Source organism: Stegodyphus dumicola, chromosome 5 (genome assembly GCF_044657685.1).
Source record: "Stegodyphus dumicola isolate Sdum_Otavi_A_Nest chromosome 5, ASM4465768v1".
In the NCBI taxonomy this organism is placed as follows: domain Eukaryota; kingdom Metazoa; phylum Arthropoda; class Arachnida; order Araneae; family Eresidae; genus Stegodyphus; species Stegodyphus dumicola.
In genome coordinates this window covers 153085206-153107666 of record NC_140772.1, presented here as the reverse complement: position 1 = coordinate 153107666, position 22461 = coordinate 153085206, and the positions used below count along the sequence as shown (strand labels likewise).

General features: G+C 34.1%; 1 protein-coding gene across 1 annotated transcript in view; it reads left to right on the top strand.

Moving 5' to 3' along the window:
- Positions 1-21584, top strand: part of LOC146997296 (uncharacterized) — a 31364-nt gene extending 9780 nt beyond the window's left edge. Inside the window, exons 4-6 of the mRNA XM_085816364.1 lie at positions 13033-13074; positions 13275-13310; positions 21375-21584. Coding sequence (XP_085672490.1) covers positions 13033-13074; positions 13275-13310; positions 21375-21443 — 147 coding nt within the window. The 3' untranslated portion in view covers positions 21444-21584. The remainder of the gene's footprint in view (positions 1-13032; positions 13075-13274; positions 13311-21374) is intronic.
- The last annotated feature ends 877 nt before the right edge of the window (positions 21585-22461 follow it).

The window sequence follows — 22461 nt, the reverse complement described above, 5'->3', positions numbered from 1 at the left end:
CTCAACTGAGGTCAGTCCATGGTACCAATGGTACATAAATTTACAGCTAGTACATAAATTTACAGCAAGTGCTATATCTGAAACTTTTTTCTGGGCAAGATCTAAGATTGAAACGTTATTTTGGTGTATCGTAATTGGTAAAACACATCATTTCAGGATTATTTTTACAAAATTTTCAGCTATGAGGAATCCCTTTTTTTTCTGTAGTAATTTCACTGCTTCTTCCTCTTTTTTTTTTTTTTAATTACCATTTAATACTTTTAATTTTATAATTAACATCTTACTGGATTTAAACTTAAGATCTAATATGCAGCAAAATCCCAAATCTGAAATTGCCAATGTCACAAATATTCTAGATCTCTGACTTTGTGCTACTTGTATATCTCTAACAGCAGCCAGTATAAAGCCATGCTATATAGGGTATAAAAAATTGTGGTGATAGTTTCTTTTTCAAGGATGTTCATGGTCTGAACAACATTTTGTTGTTTCCGAAATGCTGCTTAGCACAGCCAAAAACAAGTTCAGCAGACATTAAAGTAAATCGATGGAACATCGTGCATAATTTTTTTAATTTCTGTGGCATATGCTTAGAATGAGAATGTCAAACAGGGCCCGATAAATAGGTTCTGCATGCTTTCATAGAGGACGTGGAAATGCCTCTTCTGTTTTGAAATGACATCAAAAGGAACAATTTCTAGATTTCATTACAAATGCTTTATATATTGCAGTCCAATGCAAAAAGCGTACGGTTAGTATTGGAAAAATGCACAACCCAAGCTGTACGGCATGTAATATCTTCAGCAAGTTATCACATATTTTAACACTGTTTTTTTGCAGTGCCCATATAACAGGAAAAAGTACCTACATGTCTAATAACAGTTTTTAAATGTAACACTATCATTATGAGTTATAAAATATACTTTTTATGTCTTATTAGGGCAAGTTATTAAATTATAAATTATAGAATTTTTTAAAGTGTGAAAACTAACAGTCTCTTAATGAAGAAAAAGTTACAGAAATGATAATTACTTGTGTCTAAGTAAGAAAAGATATATTTATAATTTATTTAAATCTGTTATTAAATTATTATAAAGGGATAGTAATAATCAATTACTCAAGTATATGTTAAAATCTAAAATAAACCTAACACTTATAAATGTAATAATTACTTAACATGATCTTTCAAAATATACTATTACCTAACTATGTTACTTCTGACTAAAATTTCTTACATGATAAAATATTTCTCAGATTGAATTTTCCTTTGAAACTTAAATACATATTTTAAATATAAATATAAATGCCACTCATATTGTGTCCCCATATATATATATATATATATATATATATACAGTGGCTCCCAAAAGTGTTCGTACACTTATGATTTTCATTGAAATAGGACTCTAGCCATTAATTAAAAGTAAACTTTCTGAATGAGATTTTAATAATAAGATCTAAAATCTATTCGCAACAAAATTACATGAAATATTTTTTAAATATAGCGAAACTTTATTTTTAAGAAATTAATAATCAAAAAATGACAAACATTTTATCTCACAAAAGTCTTCGTACACTTCAAAAAAATCTTGACATATTAGTAAATATTTTCATTTTTTATTAAATTAATATTAGTAGGATATCCTTTAACATCCACAACAGCTTTTAAACGTCTGGGAATAGATTTTACTAATTTTTTTTTTTGCAATTTCTGTTATCAATGTTCATCCATTCTTCCATCATGGCTGTTTTGAGTTCGCTTTTCGTTTTGATGCTGTGTTTTCGTACTTTAACCTCCAACTCTTTCCAAATATGTTCTATGGGGTTTAAATCTGGCGACTGAGGTGGTATTTTAAAATCTGTGGACAATTATAGAGACACTACAGGCGAACGTTGAGAGCCGTATACTTAGGATCTTTATCATGATTAAAAATAAAGTTGTTTCCAATACTCAAATTTTGGGCTGATAATTTTAAATTGTCTTTTAAAATATTTAAATAAAGAAATGATTCATTATACCATCAATAAATAACAAATTACCTAATCCTGATGCTGTCATGCCCCCTCCCACACACAAGAACACCTCCACCGAAATGCTTAACTGTTCCAACTAAGTTCTTAGAATGAAGTTCTTCATTTTTTCTTCTCCATTCGACCATTGGAACCAAATTTGCTTTCGGCAGCAAATAGGATATTATTCCAGTACGTTTTGGGTGTATTTATCATTGATTTTGAGAATGAAGGTCTAAGCTTTCTGTTAACAAAAAAATTTTTACGGGCAGAACGCCCATGTAATCCAGCTTCTCCAAGACCTCGTCCAACAGTTTCAGGAGAAATTGAAATAGAAAATTTTGCATTAAATTCTGTAGAAATTTTTACAACACTCAAACCTGGGTTTTTCACAAATTTTCTAATAATAAATCTCTCCTCACGTTTAGTTAACGTTCTCGGTCGACCTTTTTGTTTTCAATCCGATTTTCTTCTTTAAAGCGTTTTATCACATACTGCACTGTAGAATGGGATAAATTAACTAATTTAGAGATATTTCGAATTGATTTACCACTACTTATTACTAGTTTAGAAAGGACAGCAATAATAATGGAGTTCAAAGGCTCAACTTGACCGTTCGATCGTGGGAGGCCAGCTGTAATAAGAACGTGCTTTATTCTCTGTGTGTCACAATAGTCTGCAAATGCAGTGGATTTGAATGCAGGGCCTCGATCAGAGATAATCCGTGAAGGATTTCCAAACACTGATCTTTGAGATTCCAGCCGACTGATAACTTCATCTGCGTCTGTAGACTTTGGCGGATAAAGCCACACGAATTTAGTAAACGAGTCTATAACTGCCAAAATATGTTTGTATTTCTTTGATGTGGTGGCAAGGGGACCTAAGTGGTCGATATGGTACGTGTGCAAGGGTGCGTCGTCTTCGTCAATGGGGTGCAGAAGTCCCTCTTGTTTGCCACGCTTTCGATTATTGAGGATGCATGGGATGCAGTTATGGATACACCGCTCAATTTTTGCTTTCAGATTTGGGATAAAATATTCGTTGTTTAAAAGTTCTTGAGTGCGGATTACGGCGAAGTGGCCTCGTTCGTGAGCTGTTTTAATGACATTTGCCTGCATATCCTCAGGCACCACAAGTAAGTCAATGCCATTGACGTTTTTGTACAGGAGATTGTTCTTAACGAGAAAGTTATCATACGAAGGGGTTGTTTGAAGGAGTGCTTTAATAGCCGTAATATGCTCGTCGGTTTCTTGTGCTTTGCAAAATTGGAGAAGGACTTGGATAGTCATGCAACATGGACTGCGACTGAGGGCATCCACGTGAGCCATCTTTGAGCCGATACGGTGCTCAATTTTGTAGTCAAAATCTTGGAGATATAAAACCCATCGGGCTATTCTCGAATTGAGTTCCTTTTTATTTAAAGTTTGCACAAAAGCCTTGCAGTCAGTGATAATTTTAAAATGTGAACCAAGGACGTAAATACGGAACTTTTTTAAAGCTTCAACAATTGCAAGACTTCGAGTTCATAACTGGTGTATTTAAGCTCGTTGTCCGATGTTTTCTTGACGTCCGATGTCTTCTTGATGTAGTAGACAGGGTGAAAGCTGCTATCGTTCATAGATTTTTGTAGTAGGACTGCCCCCAAGCCATCAATGGATGCGTCGGTATGAATTTCGATAGGACTCTTTTGATTAAAAATACTTAAAACTGGTTGTTGAGAAAGCAAATATTTTAATCTGTGAAATACGGCTTTCTGATCAGCATGAAATTGAAAGGGGTGTCCTTACGAAGGAGATCACTAAGGGGTTTTGCAATGCTAGAATATGAGGGGATGAATTTCCTAAAATATCCCGTGAGACCGAGAAAGCGTTGGACGTCTTTCGTACTCTTAGGTTCGGGGTAGTTAATTACACATTTTGTTTTCGAAGGGGAAGGAAAAAGTTTACCACCTTCAACGATATGTCCAAGAAATTCGATTTTTTTGTGAAGAAATCGACATTTACGAAAATTAACTTCTAGACCATATTCACTAGCAACTTTGAGTACTTGATTGAGACGATGAATGGCCTCATTTTCATTTTTGGCGGGAATAACTACAACGTCCATGTAGGGTAAAACATAACTTTTGACAATTAAATCACGAAAGACATAATTTATAAAGCGCTGGAATACTGAAGGGCAATTTGAAAGATCAAATGGCATTCGAAGAAACTGGAATTGTCCGTTGTGAGTTACAAAAGCTGTATATGGTTTACTTTCGTCCGCTACTGGCACATGAAAAAAGCCGTTACGTAAGTAAAGAGTACTGAAAATTTGCGCGTCTTGAAGTTTATCCAAAATGTCATCAATAAGAGGAAGAGGAAAATGATCCTTAATTAAAAGTCGATTAAGTTTCCTATAATCGATGCAAACACGGGGTGTACCATCTTTTTTACGCACCACGAGAACTTGACTGGCATATGGAGATGAACAAGGTTCAATAATTTTAAGTTTCAACCATTCATTTATTTGTTTGTCAACAATTTCCCGTTCAATAAAAGGAAGGCGTCTAGGAGGGTGAAAAATCGGTTTATCATCGGATAGATTGATATTAAGTTTAATATCTGTCGTCTTTGTTTTATTTGGGACATAAGAATTCAGAAAACGTTCTGCCGCAGCACGTGTTTCTTTGGAAACATTTGAACCAATATCAAAAGCTGGAACATCGTCATTTATTGCAAAAATGAAAGATTCAGGAGCAGTTTCAAAGCATTGCTCGGAAGGTTTTGAAAAATATATACCGTCTGGTGTAATAGTTAATTTAGCATTTTTAATTACGTCACATCCTACAATAAGAGAAAATTGCATAGAATGATTTGGAACAACTCTAATATTAGCCGGAAAGTCCTGATTATCAATGTTGATAATGGTTTGAAAATAGCCAATAATAGGAATTTTCGAGAATCCGAAACCAGTTAACACTCCAGAATTATTTGAAAGTGGTGGGGAACCAAGTTGAATCCATGTGTTTTCGTTCAGTAATGTGACCTCACTTCCAGTGTCAATTAATCCAGAAACTGTGCTATTGAGTATAACGACAGTTTTACACATATTACCGTGAGAGGTTTGTACTGTGTTTACTTTGGCAGGTGGAGTGGAAGTCTATTTTGATGTAGTGGGGCGGCAATCCACAGATTTATGTCCAAAACGACCACAAGTTAGACACTTTGGACCAAGAGATCGATTAGGACAGGACCGTGAGAGGTGTCCGACCTCATCGCAGTTAAAACAAGTTTGTGGTTTAATTTTAGATGGACCAGTATTATTAAATTTCGTGTCGTGTTGTTGGTCTGAATTTTTTCGTCCAGTACCACGTCTGGGGCCATTATTCGTATTTTTAAAATTTGATGGATGAGAGATATTTGTATGTCTAGTCATAACTACAGATTCATAAGTGCGTAGCTTTTCCTTGAATTCAGAATATGATTTTGCACCGTAGAGAATAATTTTATCGGATGGGGTACCTAGTATTCCTTGAATGGTATACTGAATAACAGAAGCCTCGTCGATAACACCGTCACCACGATTCGCAATTTCGCGCATTGCTATAAAATATTGCAAAGAGCTTTCATTCGAGCGCATTTTTCTTCTTTCGAGTTGTTTATGAATTTCAATAGACGTAATTTTATCGGAGAACTCATTAAGTAATACTGTTTTAAACATGTCGTATGAATTGAGATTCCGTTGTGAAAACAAAAAAGTTTTAGCAGTAACCACAACAACTCGTTTCGCAAAAACTAATTTTTGCTGGTCGGTAAGATTTGGGAATAATTGGAAATTATCCTGTATATCGTTGAAAAAAGCACGGACTGAATAGGAATCATTGCCTGAAATGTTTCTGCAAATGTTTGAAAGATTTCTCAAAATAAACCATAAGTCATGACTCATCTCGCGAATCTCGGTGTTCGCCGTCATATAAACACCGGAGCGACTCGAATTCAAATTTATTACTTCCGCGTCAGAAGAAACAACGCGATTTGGGCTTGGCGCCGTGGAGGGAGGGGAAGGGGGAACAGAAGAACTTAGACCTACAGGCGTCGGTGCACTGTCGGTGTTTGAAATTGAATGACCGTCATCGGATAAAAAACTAACATCTAGGGAATTGTGAAAATCTGTCAGATTAGTGAGCGCATGAAAAATTTTTTCACATAAAACATCTTTATTAGTGGAAGCTTCCAAATGCAATAAATTAGCCACTGATATAAAATCTGATAAAGAAAGATCTTTTAATAGAAGTTCGTTATGTTTTGCCAAATCGAAACTGTCCGGGAACGCGGCAAAATTTCGCATTCTCTTTCGCAAAGAATGATCAAAATCGGAATATCCGAGCACGGTATTAAATAATTTAATAACTCTTGTGCCATATTTAAGAGAATTCGCTATCAATGGGATATCACCTAATTTTAGAGCCATAGTTCTTTAAACAGTAAAATAGGACAATATGAATATGAAATAGGGTATGTATGAATGAGAATTAAACAGTATAAACACAGCTTAAAATCGTAATACTAATAAATTATGAACGAATCAGGGAAAAATGGGCCTACCTAACGTCGGGGCAGTCCTTATAATCCGATATATTTCTTGGCCAATCCAATGTAATCCAAAATCGAATTTCGATTTAACGTCCAAAATCAGAAGAATGGACAAGTATCATGTAACATCATTCACATATGTCGTCCAGCTTGAAGAATATTAAATCGTCATAAAGGCACGTCTTCATTCACATAGGTCGTCAGGCTTGAAGAAGAATATTAAATCGTCATAAAGGCACGTCTTGCCTTTGTTAGCTTTCTGAACGTCTTTAGTGATGGCTGGTGTCTAGGGTTTCGATTAACGCATGCAGAAAAGGCACGGTCGAGCCCCCAAAATATGGGGAAAGGCAACGACCATAGTTGATAACACACATTTATTACTATTTACAAATATAGATTACATTAGGATTACAATTAATGAAAATGGTATAGGAGCGATCGAGCGACGTCTGCTCCGCTCGCCAGCTAATCCTCGTCTTCTTCCGAAGGCGGGAAACACATGCTGACGCAATGCATACGTCACACAGTAGGGGATTAGGGAATATCATGACATGACATTTCCCACATATAGATATATAAAGAAAAATATATCACACTTGGTAAGTGTTTGTATATGTTACAAACTAGAGAACGGAAGCAAAGGGAGATGAAATGAGTAAAATAAAAACTGTTAAAATGAATAAATTATTTACTTTTATACATCCACTTGATATTTTATAAGAAACAATAGATATCTTAACAGAATTATTTAATAGGTAAATATATACATGTTATAGTTACAGAGTTATTAATACTGAACTATATAGGCTAAACTAAGAATAGTCATTATTAAACTAGAAAGAATCATTATTATTTTATTGCACACTTTCAACCAAATATAATCATTATTAAATATCATGGGTTACTAAGTCCCAAAAATTTACAGGAAGAATGTAATAACACAGATGCTGAGACATGGTACGTACAACTCCAGCATTCCATAAGCCGAAAAAAAGCACTTCTACCTACATTGCTATCATATCATATAAGCTCATGCTCAGCTGAAGGTTCCCCTCCCCCGTGTATACCTAATATTTTTCTTTAGTGTAATGCGACCGTGCTAACCATATGCAGTGCTAGTATCTGCCAATAGCTCGACACCTAGTCAAGCCATAAAAAAAGGCACCATAAGTACACTCTGTTGAATTGAAAAATGAACAGCCATTTTTCTGTATTTAACACCCCCCACTAATCACATATGAAGTTTGCTGCTTCAGTAATTATGTTTGACAAATGCACAATTACATATAACCCGCCATTACGAAATATCGGCGATGAAGTATCACGCTGCAAAATACGACATATCATCACGATAGTTCGTCCATTACTGCGCATGCGCTAGCCACATAATTTCGCCAAGATCTCGTAAATCGCCAAATTTAGTCGCGGGTTGCGTTTCCTAGGGAGGAAGTAAAAATACCCGGGCGGGGCGCGCGTCACTGACATGTCGGCAAAAAAGAGTAGGGACGATCTGGTTTACTTTAACACTGAAACCTATGGCGTTTGTATCACATAACTCTTTTTAATTATTAAATGTGATACGTTGTATAGTGATGAGATTATGAAAGCCACAGTGTTTTCCAAATAGGATTTAATATATCTCATTAAAGCACTTTTTACTGCATTTCGCGCATTTTCTTCACGCGTAATTCTTGTACACACATCTTTACTTTGGTAAAACGGTAAAAAACTCTAAGCACAAAATTTATAAACTTAATTTTGCGTAAAAATAAAGTAAAATTAAATAAGATCGATAGTACGTGATGCTTTGAAATAAATAAGGTAAAATAAAACACGATCTGATAATTTTTTTTTTTTTTAAATTTAATGAACATTTTCAGGCAGTGATTTTCCAAACTATAATAACATTACAAAAAGACCATATTTATTTGATCATATGATCATTAAATTATTAACATTGAAGTAGATTAGTTATTTTAATAATTCACAAAATTCGGAGCATAAAATTTTCTGAGCGCAATGAAGGAAAAAAAAAATAAAATCTAGAAGCACTCAGATTTTATATTACGCCCAAAAGGAACCTTTTTTAAAAGTTTTCTGTGTTACCTATATTTATTGAATATCATGTTTTTCACCCATAAACCACATGCATTTGAAAACAGCATATCTTTATATTTTCCGCACTGGAGATAAAACTATCATTTTCCGTGCAGTGCTCGCTCTGAACTCGTTGAGTTTGTTAATCAAACATTCGTTAAAGTTTTAAAAAATATGAAATAGATTAAAACAAATTCGAAATTCGGCCGTCCAGATGCCCATGTTGGGGTGGAGGATTACATTATTCAAAATTTGATGGCTATAGATACTGTCGTTTTTGTCACAGTGCGAGAAACATACATGTATTCGTGCAGATTCTTCATTATTTAATTTCTTTACATATAATACAGAGTGATTATATTTGGTAACAACAATTTGCAAGGAGACACGGACATTTATAGTAAAACAGCGCAAAATACCGCTTCAAAACTAACAGCCTTTCTAGGTTACCGCCTCTTTGGGCTAAAAAATTAAATTAACAGTAAATAAAAAAAATCTTCTGCAGAACTAAAAATAAATTTTAAAAAATATTCACTATAAAATACAAGCAAAATTAATTATTACGGTTAAATACAATTTTAATATTAGAATTAAATGTATAAAAATTTTTAAGGAGTCAAAAGTGTTTATCAAGATGATGTATTATGAAATATAATTGAAATAAAATTCCTTTATAGAAATTGTGTTATAATACTCATTTATAATTTTAAAAATGCAGCACAATTTAGAATTTGAAACAAAACTTTCAAAAATTCGTTTATAAATATTTTAGTATTTTTTACTTATTTACACCAATAAAAAGCATAAAAATTGCAAGAGAAAATTGCTTGTTTAAAATTTTCTATTAGTTAAGATTTAAAATATTATTTTCTAAAAGAAGTAGTTACAAATTTCCTTACAGTATAGGAAAAGTTAAAATAATATCCAGTCTTGAAAGCATGCAATAGCTTTGGAACGTTAATTATGCTTGATAAATATGCTAAATTTTTAAAAATCAATCTCAGTTTCAAAAATAAAAATATGTAGAAATTCTAATTTGTGAAATGAGGCGCTCCAACCAGCTTTTTCTTGACAATTATACACGCTGCAATAGGCAACCAATGTTAAATTTCAGCAAGTCGTCCCTACTCCTCCGGATGTGATCAAGGTGACAGCCGGCAACGCTTCAGACGAGGGAGAAAACCCGTTTGGGTTAGTCTATTTCTTATAAGGTTCATGGTCTTGAATTACAAAACACTTACTTTTATTTATATAAAATTATAAAAAATAACAGTAAAATTTTTGCATTATTGTTATTAATATTTACTTCAAAGATGTAGATCATATTAGGAAGAGCTGTTCACATTCAACCCATTTCTAGAGGAGAGAACTGAAAGCATATAAACTTTCATTATCTCCCCATCTCCAAACGCAAATACGAAAATCTTCGATAAAGTCAGCGCTCTTTCTAAGCTCACGAAATACCTTGTGGTACGTTACAGGTGGCAGTGCGATTTTGCTCAGTTTCGCCCCCAATTTTGATGGAAAGCACGCTGGGGGCACGCACCCCATCTCCCCTTTCACCAAACTACACGGGAGGATTTTCGGTTCGCTGCATATTTAGAGTGCCGCCATGCCGCACAGGCACTATATATTTACAAACGTCCATGCCTTCTCAGGGTCAGCGATGCTAACCACTATACCGGTTGACCGGCGTTTCTAAGAACTTTTAATTTTCTTTACTATGTTTCTTATTATATTTTCCAGATTAGACGCAGAGGGAAAGGAACATTGCTATATACTATTTTATTAGGAGTTAGGGATAAGAAAGAAACTATTGTAACTTTTAATCTAAGATAATCGAATTTCTAAGAGAACAAAAAGTAGAAGTAAAAATCATGTAATTTGACAACGAACTTGAATTACTGCTGCGATTTACAAATAGGGACTTAAGAAGAAAGTTTACTCTTTTTTTATATTCTTACTAAGGGTGTGGGGATAACCTGCTATACGTTGAATACTGTTTGTTTCAAATTTAAGACTATCTGGAATCAGCAACGAATATTTGTTACTTATGACACAAAATTTGGGTAATTTCGAAACGTTATTTAAAACATATTTAAAAATTTTTAATTTTAAGTCAATTTACGTAAAATTCTTGCGTTCATCAGTGTAGTGTAGTTTTTGTGTTTTATCTTCCGCATAATCTGCGATGTATTTACCAGAAATCGTTGCATTTTTCGAGTTTAGAATGTAAATATACAGTACAGCATAAATCTTTCGTTCTCACAATATCTTTTGCCATATTCAGTCCTGAATGAAGTTGTATATAAATAACGTTATTTACTCCTGCATTCATCATTCCTCGAATTATCATTTACCGCATTTATCATTTGCAAATAATGTTCCCGTCGCCGAATTTCCTACGTGGATGATTTGAGGAAAGAAAAAAATTGAAATGAGGTACATATTTATTACTTTGGTAATCTTCTTTTTGTATCATAAATCTTACAAAAATATAGTAAAATAATAACGCTTTGCACACAGCTTTTAGCTTCATGCCCGCGTTTTTAATGTCATTTTCAGTTTTTATTTAGTAATTTTATTTTTATTAGCTTACATTACTTTATTCCCGTTAGTTTCCAGAGGTTTCAACGTTAGCTTTCTGTTTAGATCTGCGATAAAGAAGATGAAAGTGTATGATGTGGTGCCGAATCAGTATTCATCAGTACTTACGAAGCTTTTCATAAATTTAAAACGATTTTGCACAAAAAGTAGATTATTAGAATTGTAGAGACATTAGGATTTTTTTGGCAGCAGGAAAGATGAAAAATTAGCAAACGCCTTCGCCGGGAATCGAACCGTGGACCTCTGGATACAGGCCCAGCGTGCAGAACCACTACACCACGAAGGCACGATAGGAAAGTGGGAGAAATACCTTATATACTCCCCCTTTTAAAGGGCGACTGGGGCTTTTAGGGAACCCAATCGCCAAATCCTGGGTGAGGAGAATTATCATCCAGCGCCCGTTTAGTACGGGCGCCACTGTAGAGACATTAGGTATTTTGGAAAAGCCGCAGAGATGAAAAATATGCAACCGCGTTCGCCGGGAATCGAACCACGGAACTCTGGAATACAGACCCAGCTTGCAGAACCACTACACCACGAAGACACGCCCAGAAGATGGGAGACATACCTTATAACGTAAGCACTGAAAATATTTATCGCTCCAAATGTCGTAAACTTCGTCATAGGCTTTATGACACGCACGACGTTTCTGTTTCGCTTGGGATTGCACTACACGGACTCATGCATATGCGGCTCAACGGGTACCATCGATCACTACATGTCCGAGAGTGAAATCAACCAAAGGCCTACATTTCCGGCCGTACACAGCTGAAAATGCCCAAATATGGCTGAAACAGCTCCAAAAGAGTAAGCTACTACGAAACAGACTACCTGGCAATGAAACTGCGAAAATCTAAAAGTAATCTAAAAAAAATAAAAATCATTCAGCACAGTCAAAGTCTTCAAAGAGTCTCTTTAATAACCACAGGTCACATATAATCTTCCGAAGCAACTTTATAAATTCAGCTACAAATATTTATTTGATTTTTAATTAAATTTTAATATTCTATAAAGATTTTTGACTAGGCTTAGCGAGAATAGAATGCTCCACCAACTGAGTACAAATGCTGATAGTCATATAACAAGCGGTACAGCAACTCAGCTGGTGGTAAGTAAGTAAGATAATAAACAGTATGATTTATTAATACTGAAAGCTATAAATGTTATTTATTTATATTACATTCTTCATATAGCATAAGAAGCTTTCGATAATGCTTCATATTTCATGGTAGTGAAGCTAGATTTAGAACTCGATTGTATGATCAGACAAAAATTAATTCAATTTGAGCCCAAACGTTTCACTGAAATTATTATACATTAACTATTTGCAAAAAATAACAAAAAGGCTGTACCTGTTTTTCTTCCAAATACATAAGAAAATTAAAATAGGATGGCAAAAATGTAGAACTATACCGCATTGGGAATCCCTTTGCATATGTATTGTGTTTCTAGTTTATCGTGTCTAACAAGCTTTTCATAATGCCTTAATTTTCATGGGAATGAAATGAGATTTAGAAGTGGGTTATGTAATCGGAAAAAAGGTTATTCTGTTTTATCCCAAAATTTTCAGAGAATATATTTTATATTAACTGTTTGCAAGGAATAATACAAAACTTATGTAAATAAAAGTGTTCTTTTTTTTCAAACAGATACGAAAATTAAAAAAGCATGGCAAAAGTGTAGAACTGTACCCATTTGGTATTTCTATGCACATGTATTATGTTTCTATTTTATTATATCTTTGTAGGGGATGGTCTGTATGGAAGAAGAAATAGAAAATGCACCTGACGTAAGTTTCACATCCGTTTGTATTTATGGCAGTTTTATATTAAGTGTAAACGAATCATTACAAATATTCTATGATTCGTAATGTAATTTTTTTTTCAATCTACATTCATCTTTTGTGTGTCTATCCATAATAATCTTTTTGTTTATGAAATTATTTAAGTTTTTCTGTTTGCATTAAAATTGCATTATTTCTTCTTCTAGAAAAAAGAACTTGAAGAGCATATGAAGCCATCACAAGTAAGAAGTTTCTTTTTAAAATTAACTTTTTTAAATTATGTTATTATTTATGCAGTAGTCTGCTTTCTTAATTAAATAAAAAAAGTAATTTTCTGTCAGAGCTTTATAGCACATCAGAAGATGATCAAAGTTGTAGCATAATTCGTTGACAAACTATTTAAAGCGATTCAAAAAGTTATTCAAAACAAAGATTTAATCATTAAAATAGCGCATGAGCTTTTGTATCTGATAATTTTGAGGATAACAACTTGCAACATACAGAGATTTAGCAGAATAAGTTGCGTAAATTTACTTTTTTTTAAAAAAAATGGAATACATAGAAATGCGAAGTATCAATTTTAAGTATTTAAATTGTTGTAAATTTACATTTTCTCCCTTGCGGCTGCGCTGAGCAGAAGAAGAAGAAAAGCATATAATCTGGCAGTATAAGAAACCTTGCGATGTCAGTGAAAGAGTGTGTGTTCTTCCGACGGTGGTGAAGATTATACATGTCCTCCCTATGTGCCTTATCGATGTGGCCAAAGCTGTGAATGATTTCGTGGTGTGGCGCTTTCAAGGCATGGAAACCTGCTATGGAATATACCTGCGGAAGACTAGATTGGAACAGGAATCTAGCATCGTATTCCGGATAACTTACTATGCCGCCAAATGCCTGACTAACTGAACTGTCAAATGTATTTCATCTAATAATTAAAATCTTAATTATTAGATGAAATATACTTGACAAGCAAGTGTATTCCTTTGATGATAAGGAACTAAACTCTCATGAACCTTAAAAATTTAAAACAACATAAATAACTAACTCTTAAATTTACAGGTTTTGCCACTAGTGGTGGTTTTGCCGTCTGGCATAATTCGATATTCTCCTGTTATTCGTACCAAATTTAGAAATGTGTGTATATATGTATGTATGGATGGATGGATGCGTTCATGTGTGTGTGTGTATATATATATATATGTATATATGTATATATACTGCTGGCCATCCAAATTGCAACACCAAGAAAGACAAGAAATATCACAACAAAATTTATTTAATAGATAACATGTTGACAAGTATCAAATGGTTAAAATTATAGACTTCTGTGAAGTGTGGTTCCTTCCAGAATCAATAGCCAGAGTAGCCGCTATTGTTGGAGATTGATTACCGCTGCCATACGCCTCGGCATTGATTCAAAGAGACTTTGGATGTGTTCTTGGGGTATAGCAGACCAAGCAGCTTTAACAGGTTGCCAAAGTTGATCTGGTGGGGCAGCTTGGGATGTAATCTGGGTCAATCGTTCAGCAACCATGGACCACATGTTTTCTATCGGCGAAAGATCCGGAAAGCGAGCCGGTCAGAGAAGCAAATCAATCAGGGGATTGACGAAGAATCCTTGGACAATGTCTGCCACGTGTGGTCGCGCATTATCCTGTTGAAATCTGTGGGCAAGCCCTGAAGGTAAGGAAGGACAACTGGCTCCAACCCCTCGGAGATGTAGCGCTGGCTGTTTAAAGTACCGGCAATGCGTACTAGAGGAGAGCGAGAGTGATATCCAATACCGCCCCATACCATAATACCCGGTGCAGGACAGTGTGGCGGTGCATAACGGAGCTGTTCAGCATCCTTTCTCCACGGTGTCTCCAGACTCGAATCCGACCATTGTGGTGTTGCAGACAGAAGCGTGACTCATCAGTAAAGACAATTTCATTCCATTCTGTCGTCCACATCATTCTTTCATCGCACCATTCGCGGCGGAGACGTCTGTGATTCTGCGTCAAGGGTAGACGGAGCAATGGGCGTCTTGCGGACAGACCACTCTACTGTAAACGACGTTGAAGGGTACACGCAGACACTGGATGATGCGTTACAGACTGAATGTGCTGTGCTACGGTTCGTGATGTGACTGATGTCACTGCCATGCGCACAATGTTTCTGTCATCACGTGAAGTGTTGCACTGATGTGGATGCGATCAAACACTTCGGTCCGTCGTACTCGTACCTTCCTACATCCAGCGGTCACATATCAGCATTACAGTTTTTTGGTTTCGTCCAACACGACTACCAATTTCCCTGAAAGATAATCCATACTCTCGGTAGGCCACTATCCTTCCTCTGTCGAACTCGGATACTTGATCAAACGGTGATTGCTGTTTACTACGAGCCATAATTGATCGTTTTTTGGGGGGGGGGGCGGAAACAGTTGCCGAACTGGAAATCGTCGAAAACTCCAAGGCTTAAATAGCACTTTGAAGTGGCGCCACAGGCGCGCGTGATGTGCGTCTGCGCTGAAATTCTAATCATTTGCATATTTTACCTTCGCTAATACATGTTGTAAATTTCATGTTATTTGCATGATTCCTTCAGGCTGTTGCATTTACGGTGGCCAGCAATGCATATATCATACGCATGTACATATGTGTATACACACACATATACGCACATACATGCATACACACGTGCACACATACATACATTTCTGAGTTCGTTCCCGATAGTGGAGAGTACCCAACATTCTGCACTTAATGTGCTTGGACAGATAATATACCCTGTTTTAAAGCAATAAGCATCATGTACACCATTTCATAATACGAACTAACACTAAATAAGCCTGTCTTCCGCATTTTCTATAAATTTATATTAGATGATGATTTATTTTATTTGTCAATGTAATAGCTAGAAAAAGGATTTAGTGATAGACGTCAGTTTCAGTGGTCGAATGTTAAATGAATGCAATCTGAAAGAAGAGCACAAATTTTCCTAAAATTTTTTCCATGTGTCTCAAAGGATTACATTTCAGAATTCTCTCAAGTTTAGTGTTTACTTACTTTTGTGCTTTGAAAAGGGATTCAACAACATTCAATAATACTTTTCCCATTTTAAAATTATTTACAGACTGGCCTATTTATATCTCGTGATATATTGGTTCTACGAATGCAGGTATAGGCATTTCTAAAATTTCTCATCCTTATGTGGTACTTCATTTACTGTCTTAAATGGCATTTTTTAAACTGAAGATGATTTATTGTATCTCACTAAATTCGAAAAAATTAGAAAACGTTTTAAATACATTTTTCTTTGTACATTTCGCACATAAAAAGGGCCAAAATGATAAAGAAGGAAAATCATTGCCTCTGAATACAGAAAAATTATTCTCCTTAATCAGTATAGTAACGAACTATACATGACTTCACTTTTCTTTCAAATCAGTGGTTTCCAACTAATGTCACATGTCTCGAAAAGAACAAAATGTACGAATGAGATTGTAATGGCCCCTAACCACAAGGCATACAGTGACAAATGGATCTCTTGGTGATCACAAGGCATACAATGACAGTGATCTGCAGTGTTGCTAAATTATAATGGGATGTTATAAATACAAAAATTATATCAAATTGTCTAACTAATATATTTTGATGATTCTAAAAGTTATTTTTAAGTCTTATTTTGAAAGAGAGGAAACTATCCAATTTGTAATATCTGAAAACTGCAAGATGTTATAAACACAAGATTTTCTGTTACAGAAATTTAAATATACTGAACATCTAATAAAACGAAAAAAATCGATATAATTTAGAAATCGCCAGAAATCGAAAATTACTTTCAAAATTCAGTGTAATTTTATTTTTAAAAATATTTTCCACTCTTTACGCTAATGTAAAACTTGAAATTCTGCAACGGTGATTTCAATCTTTATGTGAGGTTAAGAGGGGAAAATGCAATACAGTTTGCTTCAGTATTAAATTTTAAAAACTTTCATAGCACTATACATTCAGTTTTAAAAGCTTACAGACTCAAGTAACTTTATTACATGTTCTAAAAAATGGAAAGGAGCCCAAATACCAAATAAAAATCTTTATTTACATCACATGCGACTTGCATTCCAATAAATATTCAACTAAAATAAACAATTTGTATTTTAGAAAAAAAGAAAGAAAAAAAAATACAGAAAATATGCATTCCAAACGTTTATAGAATATTAACATTTTAACAAGTTGTGATTAATTTCAAATTACTTAATACTTCAAAGGCTCCCCGTTATTCCGTATGACGTGGAATATGCGTTTCCCCATCTAGAGAACTAAGTTTTTTAACAATTCTGATTCTCGATTGTACCATGCACTCTAGATGGCTGCTTTTAACGCATTCACGAAAGAAAACTGCTTTCCATTCTCGTAACTACTCCAACACCTAATACTCCACACGTTCGCGATCGAGGTTAAGGACAGACAGACAGACAGACAAAGTAGACAGATGTCTTGTTTTGCACCCGCTAAGTCTTTCTGCACCGATGGGCGAAAAATCAAGCATAGGTGCGAAGGAAAGGTATATAGAAAGAGGGGCAATTTCGTATTTGAGGAGAGTAAAAAGGAACTTCGTACATCTTGTACGAGTTCAAAAGGCCAGGAAGAAAAGATGGGACAAAATAAAATTTAAAATAAATGGCCCAAAAATAATAGAGGGGGAAAAAAATTAAAAAAAATAAAAAAGGGCCTATAGAAAGAAAAGGAAAGGAAGTAAAAATATCCTAAAATACGATTGTGTCCATGAGTGTAGTTAAAAGGAGAAGAAACTGTCTTCATTTACAATAAATAGTGTCTCACAGGTGTGTTTGTGTAGTGAGTGTGTTTGGTAATGGTGAATAGATGTATTACTGGAGAAAAAACAAATATTGACGGTGTTAAAATGCTTCGAATCAAGGTATTTAGCATGGAATATAAAGTAATATGTACGCTTGTATCCTGAGATATCAACAAAGGTCATCAAAGAAAAGTATATATTAATTTAACCAAAGTAACTTATGCTACTTTCATTCTCAACATTTTCATACATTTTTCAAAAAGCAGCAGCAGACTAACAACATAGAACCATATACAATACAAGACCACAACCGCACACACCAAAATATATATATATATATATATGTGTGTGTGTGTGTGTGTAAATTACTGAGTATATGTATTAAAAACACAAATTAAACAGTATTTATTAATTTAACTATCATAATTTATTACAAGATTAATTATTTTACTATCATAATTTATTACTAGTTAAATAATGTTAATATAACACAATGAGGCACACTGTTATTTATATAAGCTCATAGTTCTAAAAATTCATTTAAGGCGGTGAAGAATAAACCATCCCTTACATATGGACATTTAACAGATAGCAAAGAACAGTATGAGAAAAAATCGGTGAGGTATAATATTATTTAAAGGCGAAACTATATTCAAGCGATCTAGAAAGAAAAGAGAATCCAGAAGATCCGAGAGGGAAATAGCGCGATGCCCAAATTATCCCTCTCATCCCCAAATTTTCCCTCTCTCGAGATTCCTTAAGGGCTTTGTAAGTGTTGACAGACGAGAACTGATAACGCTGGCGTCTGTTTCGAGTTGATACACAAAGGAAGCCACAAGCAATGGCAATTTCAAGTATTTTTTAATGCTTTAAACTGATGAAAAATTAAGATTTATTGATTTAAAGGCACTTATTTATAGAAATTTGATTTAGTTTAGATGAAAGAAAAGTACTTATCTTAAAATTCCAGGCTTTTGGAGTACATCCTTACATTGTCCGCTGTTTTATTCTCGTCAACATCGGAGCCGAAATTCATTGGAATGATATAGGTTTTGTAGGGGAAAAATAAACATTTTTCATAGAAATTTAATTGATAATCACCAAGAGGAAAGGAAATATTTTCACTTTTTTACGGAGCGCAGCGATCGTGCTGCCGCTTGCCTCGGTGATCACACAGCTCCTCGAGGTTAAGGCACGGCCAACTGGAAGATTCACGAAGGTCACGGTTAACGTCGGGGCTCATTGGTTGTCACTCATGATCAGTGACATTTCCACGCCTAAGTAATTTTTTGTAGCATTGGAGGTATAAATGGGAGCATTGCCATGCTGGTACACAAGTTCTATCCTCCATTGTTTTTTGCAAATGGAATAAGATGGTCTCTTAGTGTTTCTATGTATTTAGACGAATCTTGCTGACCATCTAGAAAGGTGAAACCCACTTACCCGTTCAAATCGAAAACTACACACACCATAACAAAACCACCTCTTCCTACATTCCATCCTTTTTCATCACTGAAAATTAAAGAGATCCATTTGTCACTGCATGCCTTGTGGTTAGGGCCCATTGCGATCTCATTCGTTTGTGAATATTTGAGAGCGGCAATGATTGAGCCATTTTTACATCAATCATATAACCAGATTCCTTGGATTTCTTATGAACAGTGTTTTGGGATATTTGAAATCCACAAGGCCTTGTATTTTTGGCGAACCTATCTTTTTCTGTGTCGAAGCTATTCTCTGCGTTCGCCTATCGCTGCTACTATACCTCACTTGAGGGTCTTTCATTTAGCTGATGTGGTGTCTTACGAGATATGAGATAAATCTTGTTTACAGATTGATTCAGAAGTTTCTATCGTACAATTTAAAGTTTAGAATCCTAGTAACTTCAGCATCAGAAAGTTGCACAGCTTTAGCCATACTTAAACGCAGTTCAAAGATCATTTTATTATTTTTTAAATTGAAGGTTTGATCGGGGCATTACCATACAAAAGTCTCAAGTTCCCTATCATGATTGTTGGTAACCAATTTGCATAAAATTACATTTATATATAAACTTTTGGGACGCACATTTTTTCTATTTTGTTTTTTATGAAAGACAAATTGAGAATTTTGCTAAATATTTACTCGAATATAAGGTATGTATGTTTTAAATCAGGGGTGGGCAGACTTTTCCTGGGTAAGGGCTACTTCTGATTTTTTTAAGGTGTTGCGGTCCACCCAGAGGCGTAGCTGTGGTAAGCTAAAAAAAGAAAGTCTACTGTATTTTTATAACTTAGTAACAAATCCGGAATATATACTTACCTACCTAACCCTACCTAAAAAAACTTACTCTTTTAAAACCGCGTTTGAATAAAATAGCAAGATACAAACATAATAATGACAGCCACAAATATAATAATTTCAAATGATGCATTTCTTATCTAACAATTCAAAATACATTAAAAAATAAATCATTTTCATCTTAGTTAGTTAACGTACTTATAGCTAGTCGAAGACTTAGTTTGCATACTACCCGCCAGTCTTGAATATCTTGGTATATAATTACTAACAGCTAATCTTGCACTGGATTCTAAATGGTCATCTTTCAAATGGGAACGATACGTTTTCTTAATTATATTCATCGTCGAAAATGTAGATTCATGCAAGCAGATAGAGTCAAAGAACGATGTTAAATGAAATGAAACTTTTTTTTAAATTAGGGTACTTTACTTCATCCACTAAATTCTAAAAGTTATTCGTAGTTTCTAAGTTACTGGCTTTTAAAACTATGTCATTTTGAAGGAGAAAAAATTCGTTTTAATCAAGAGATAAAGAGAATATATAATTTATATTTTGAGTTATTTTTTTCACATAAACATTTCCAAACGGATAACACATGAATGTGACAATTGGTTCTGGTCTAGTAATTTCTTGAAAACGTCTCTCATATTCGAAGTGAGGTTTTATTATTTCATCACAATATTTCTCTTTGTTTAATGTACCTCCGTTTTTAATCAACTCATCAGAAATATTCAGTTTTTTTTTAGTTCATTCTTCATCAACTCGTAACACGTCGGTGTTCCATAAATATATTTCTTTTAGTGTGCGCGTCTTAGGTTTTAGTAAAGGCAGTCACTCTAAAATGTCTTGGTGGTCCACCAGTAAACATATTTTAACCAGGGTAATTTTACTTATTTCTATTTTTCTTAAACATGTAATTTACTTGAGTCTATAAACTTTTTGGACAGAGTTTATAACATTTTGAAGAAATCGGAAAGAAATATTTCATCATTATGGCATACGAGAATGATATAAATTTTTAAACAAATTGACTCTTTAAAAGTTGACTAGTTTAAATGTTTTACTTGAACAAAGAAATCTAACTTTGGTAAATCAGGTTTGGAGGAGATTACTGAGCAACTGAGTGAATGATTTTTGGCTATTAAATAACAATTTATCATTTTTGTTTGAAAATTTATGTTAACTTTCATCTGTACCACTTCATCTCTTTTCATTTTCTTTAGGAATGCCTCGAAGACTTATTAGCTGAATGGTTAACAGAGTTTGAAGAAAGTGAGAAGGAAAATCAATAAGCAAACGTGCAAAACTATTCTCTACTTTCAACTGAAATTCTACTATATTGACCATTAATTATAAGGATTATACAAATAAAATTTATTCATATTTTTTATTTTGAAATTTTTGAAATATTAATAAAAGTTTTGTAACTGGCAGATTAATATTTTTATACGTCGAGCGCTGCGATATATTACAATATATAGCGCGTATTTCTTTATAATTAAATACTAGAATAACTGAAAACGCGTTAGCGCTGTATTTTAAGTAACAGAAGAATTATTATATCCAAAATCCTTGCTGTGAAGAATCGTAGAGTAAAACAAATTCCAGGTGTTTTCACAGTAGTTTTCTTTTAACTACTCAAATGTCCAATAGAACGTAATTCAAAACAGCTAAAGAACGCTAATCCGCGAATTCGCTACAATCAACAACAGTAGTTTTTTTAAACAACAACAAACTAAGCAACTACTACAAACTGAGATGTTTTCCTCCTTTTATAAGATTTTAAAATCACGCGCTAGAATTTTCCAGCACTTTCTCGAAATCAAAAAGAGATATTTATTTATTTAACGCACGCGCTCTTGTATTTTTAATTTTTCCGGCTTAGCTTTCTTTTAATATTCGTCACGCGCTGCACTGCGCGAGAAATAAAACCATTTAATTTATAATTGAACTAACATTAGCTTTTTAAATACCAAATTCGTAACAATACTATTTTTCCCTAATGTCCTATTCCTTATACTTCGAAACAAAATAAAATAAATGCACGTAAGTTCATCTATAGTTTTAAAACTTATAAATCCTGAAGTTTACAACTTCTAGAAGTTAAATCCTTACAAGCAAAATTCTGCAGTTAGCAGGTTAAGAATTTTAAACTGATATTTCTGATAACAATAAATAGCATGCCATTTACAATTAAAGAGAAATAATACATATAAACAAAATAAAAACAAATTAAGTCCTCCCCCCTTCGTCTATCAACTCTGGCTGAACATAAAGTTGACTGATTGGCAAAACTCTAAACGGCAAAGC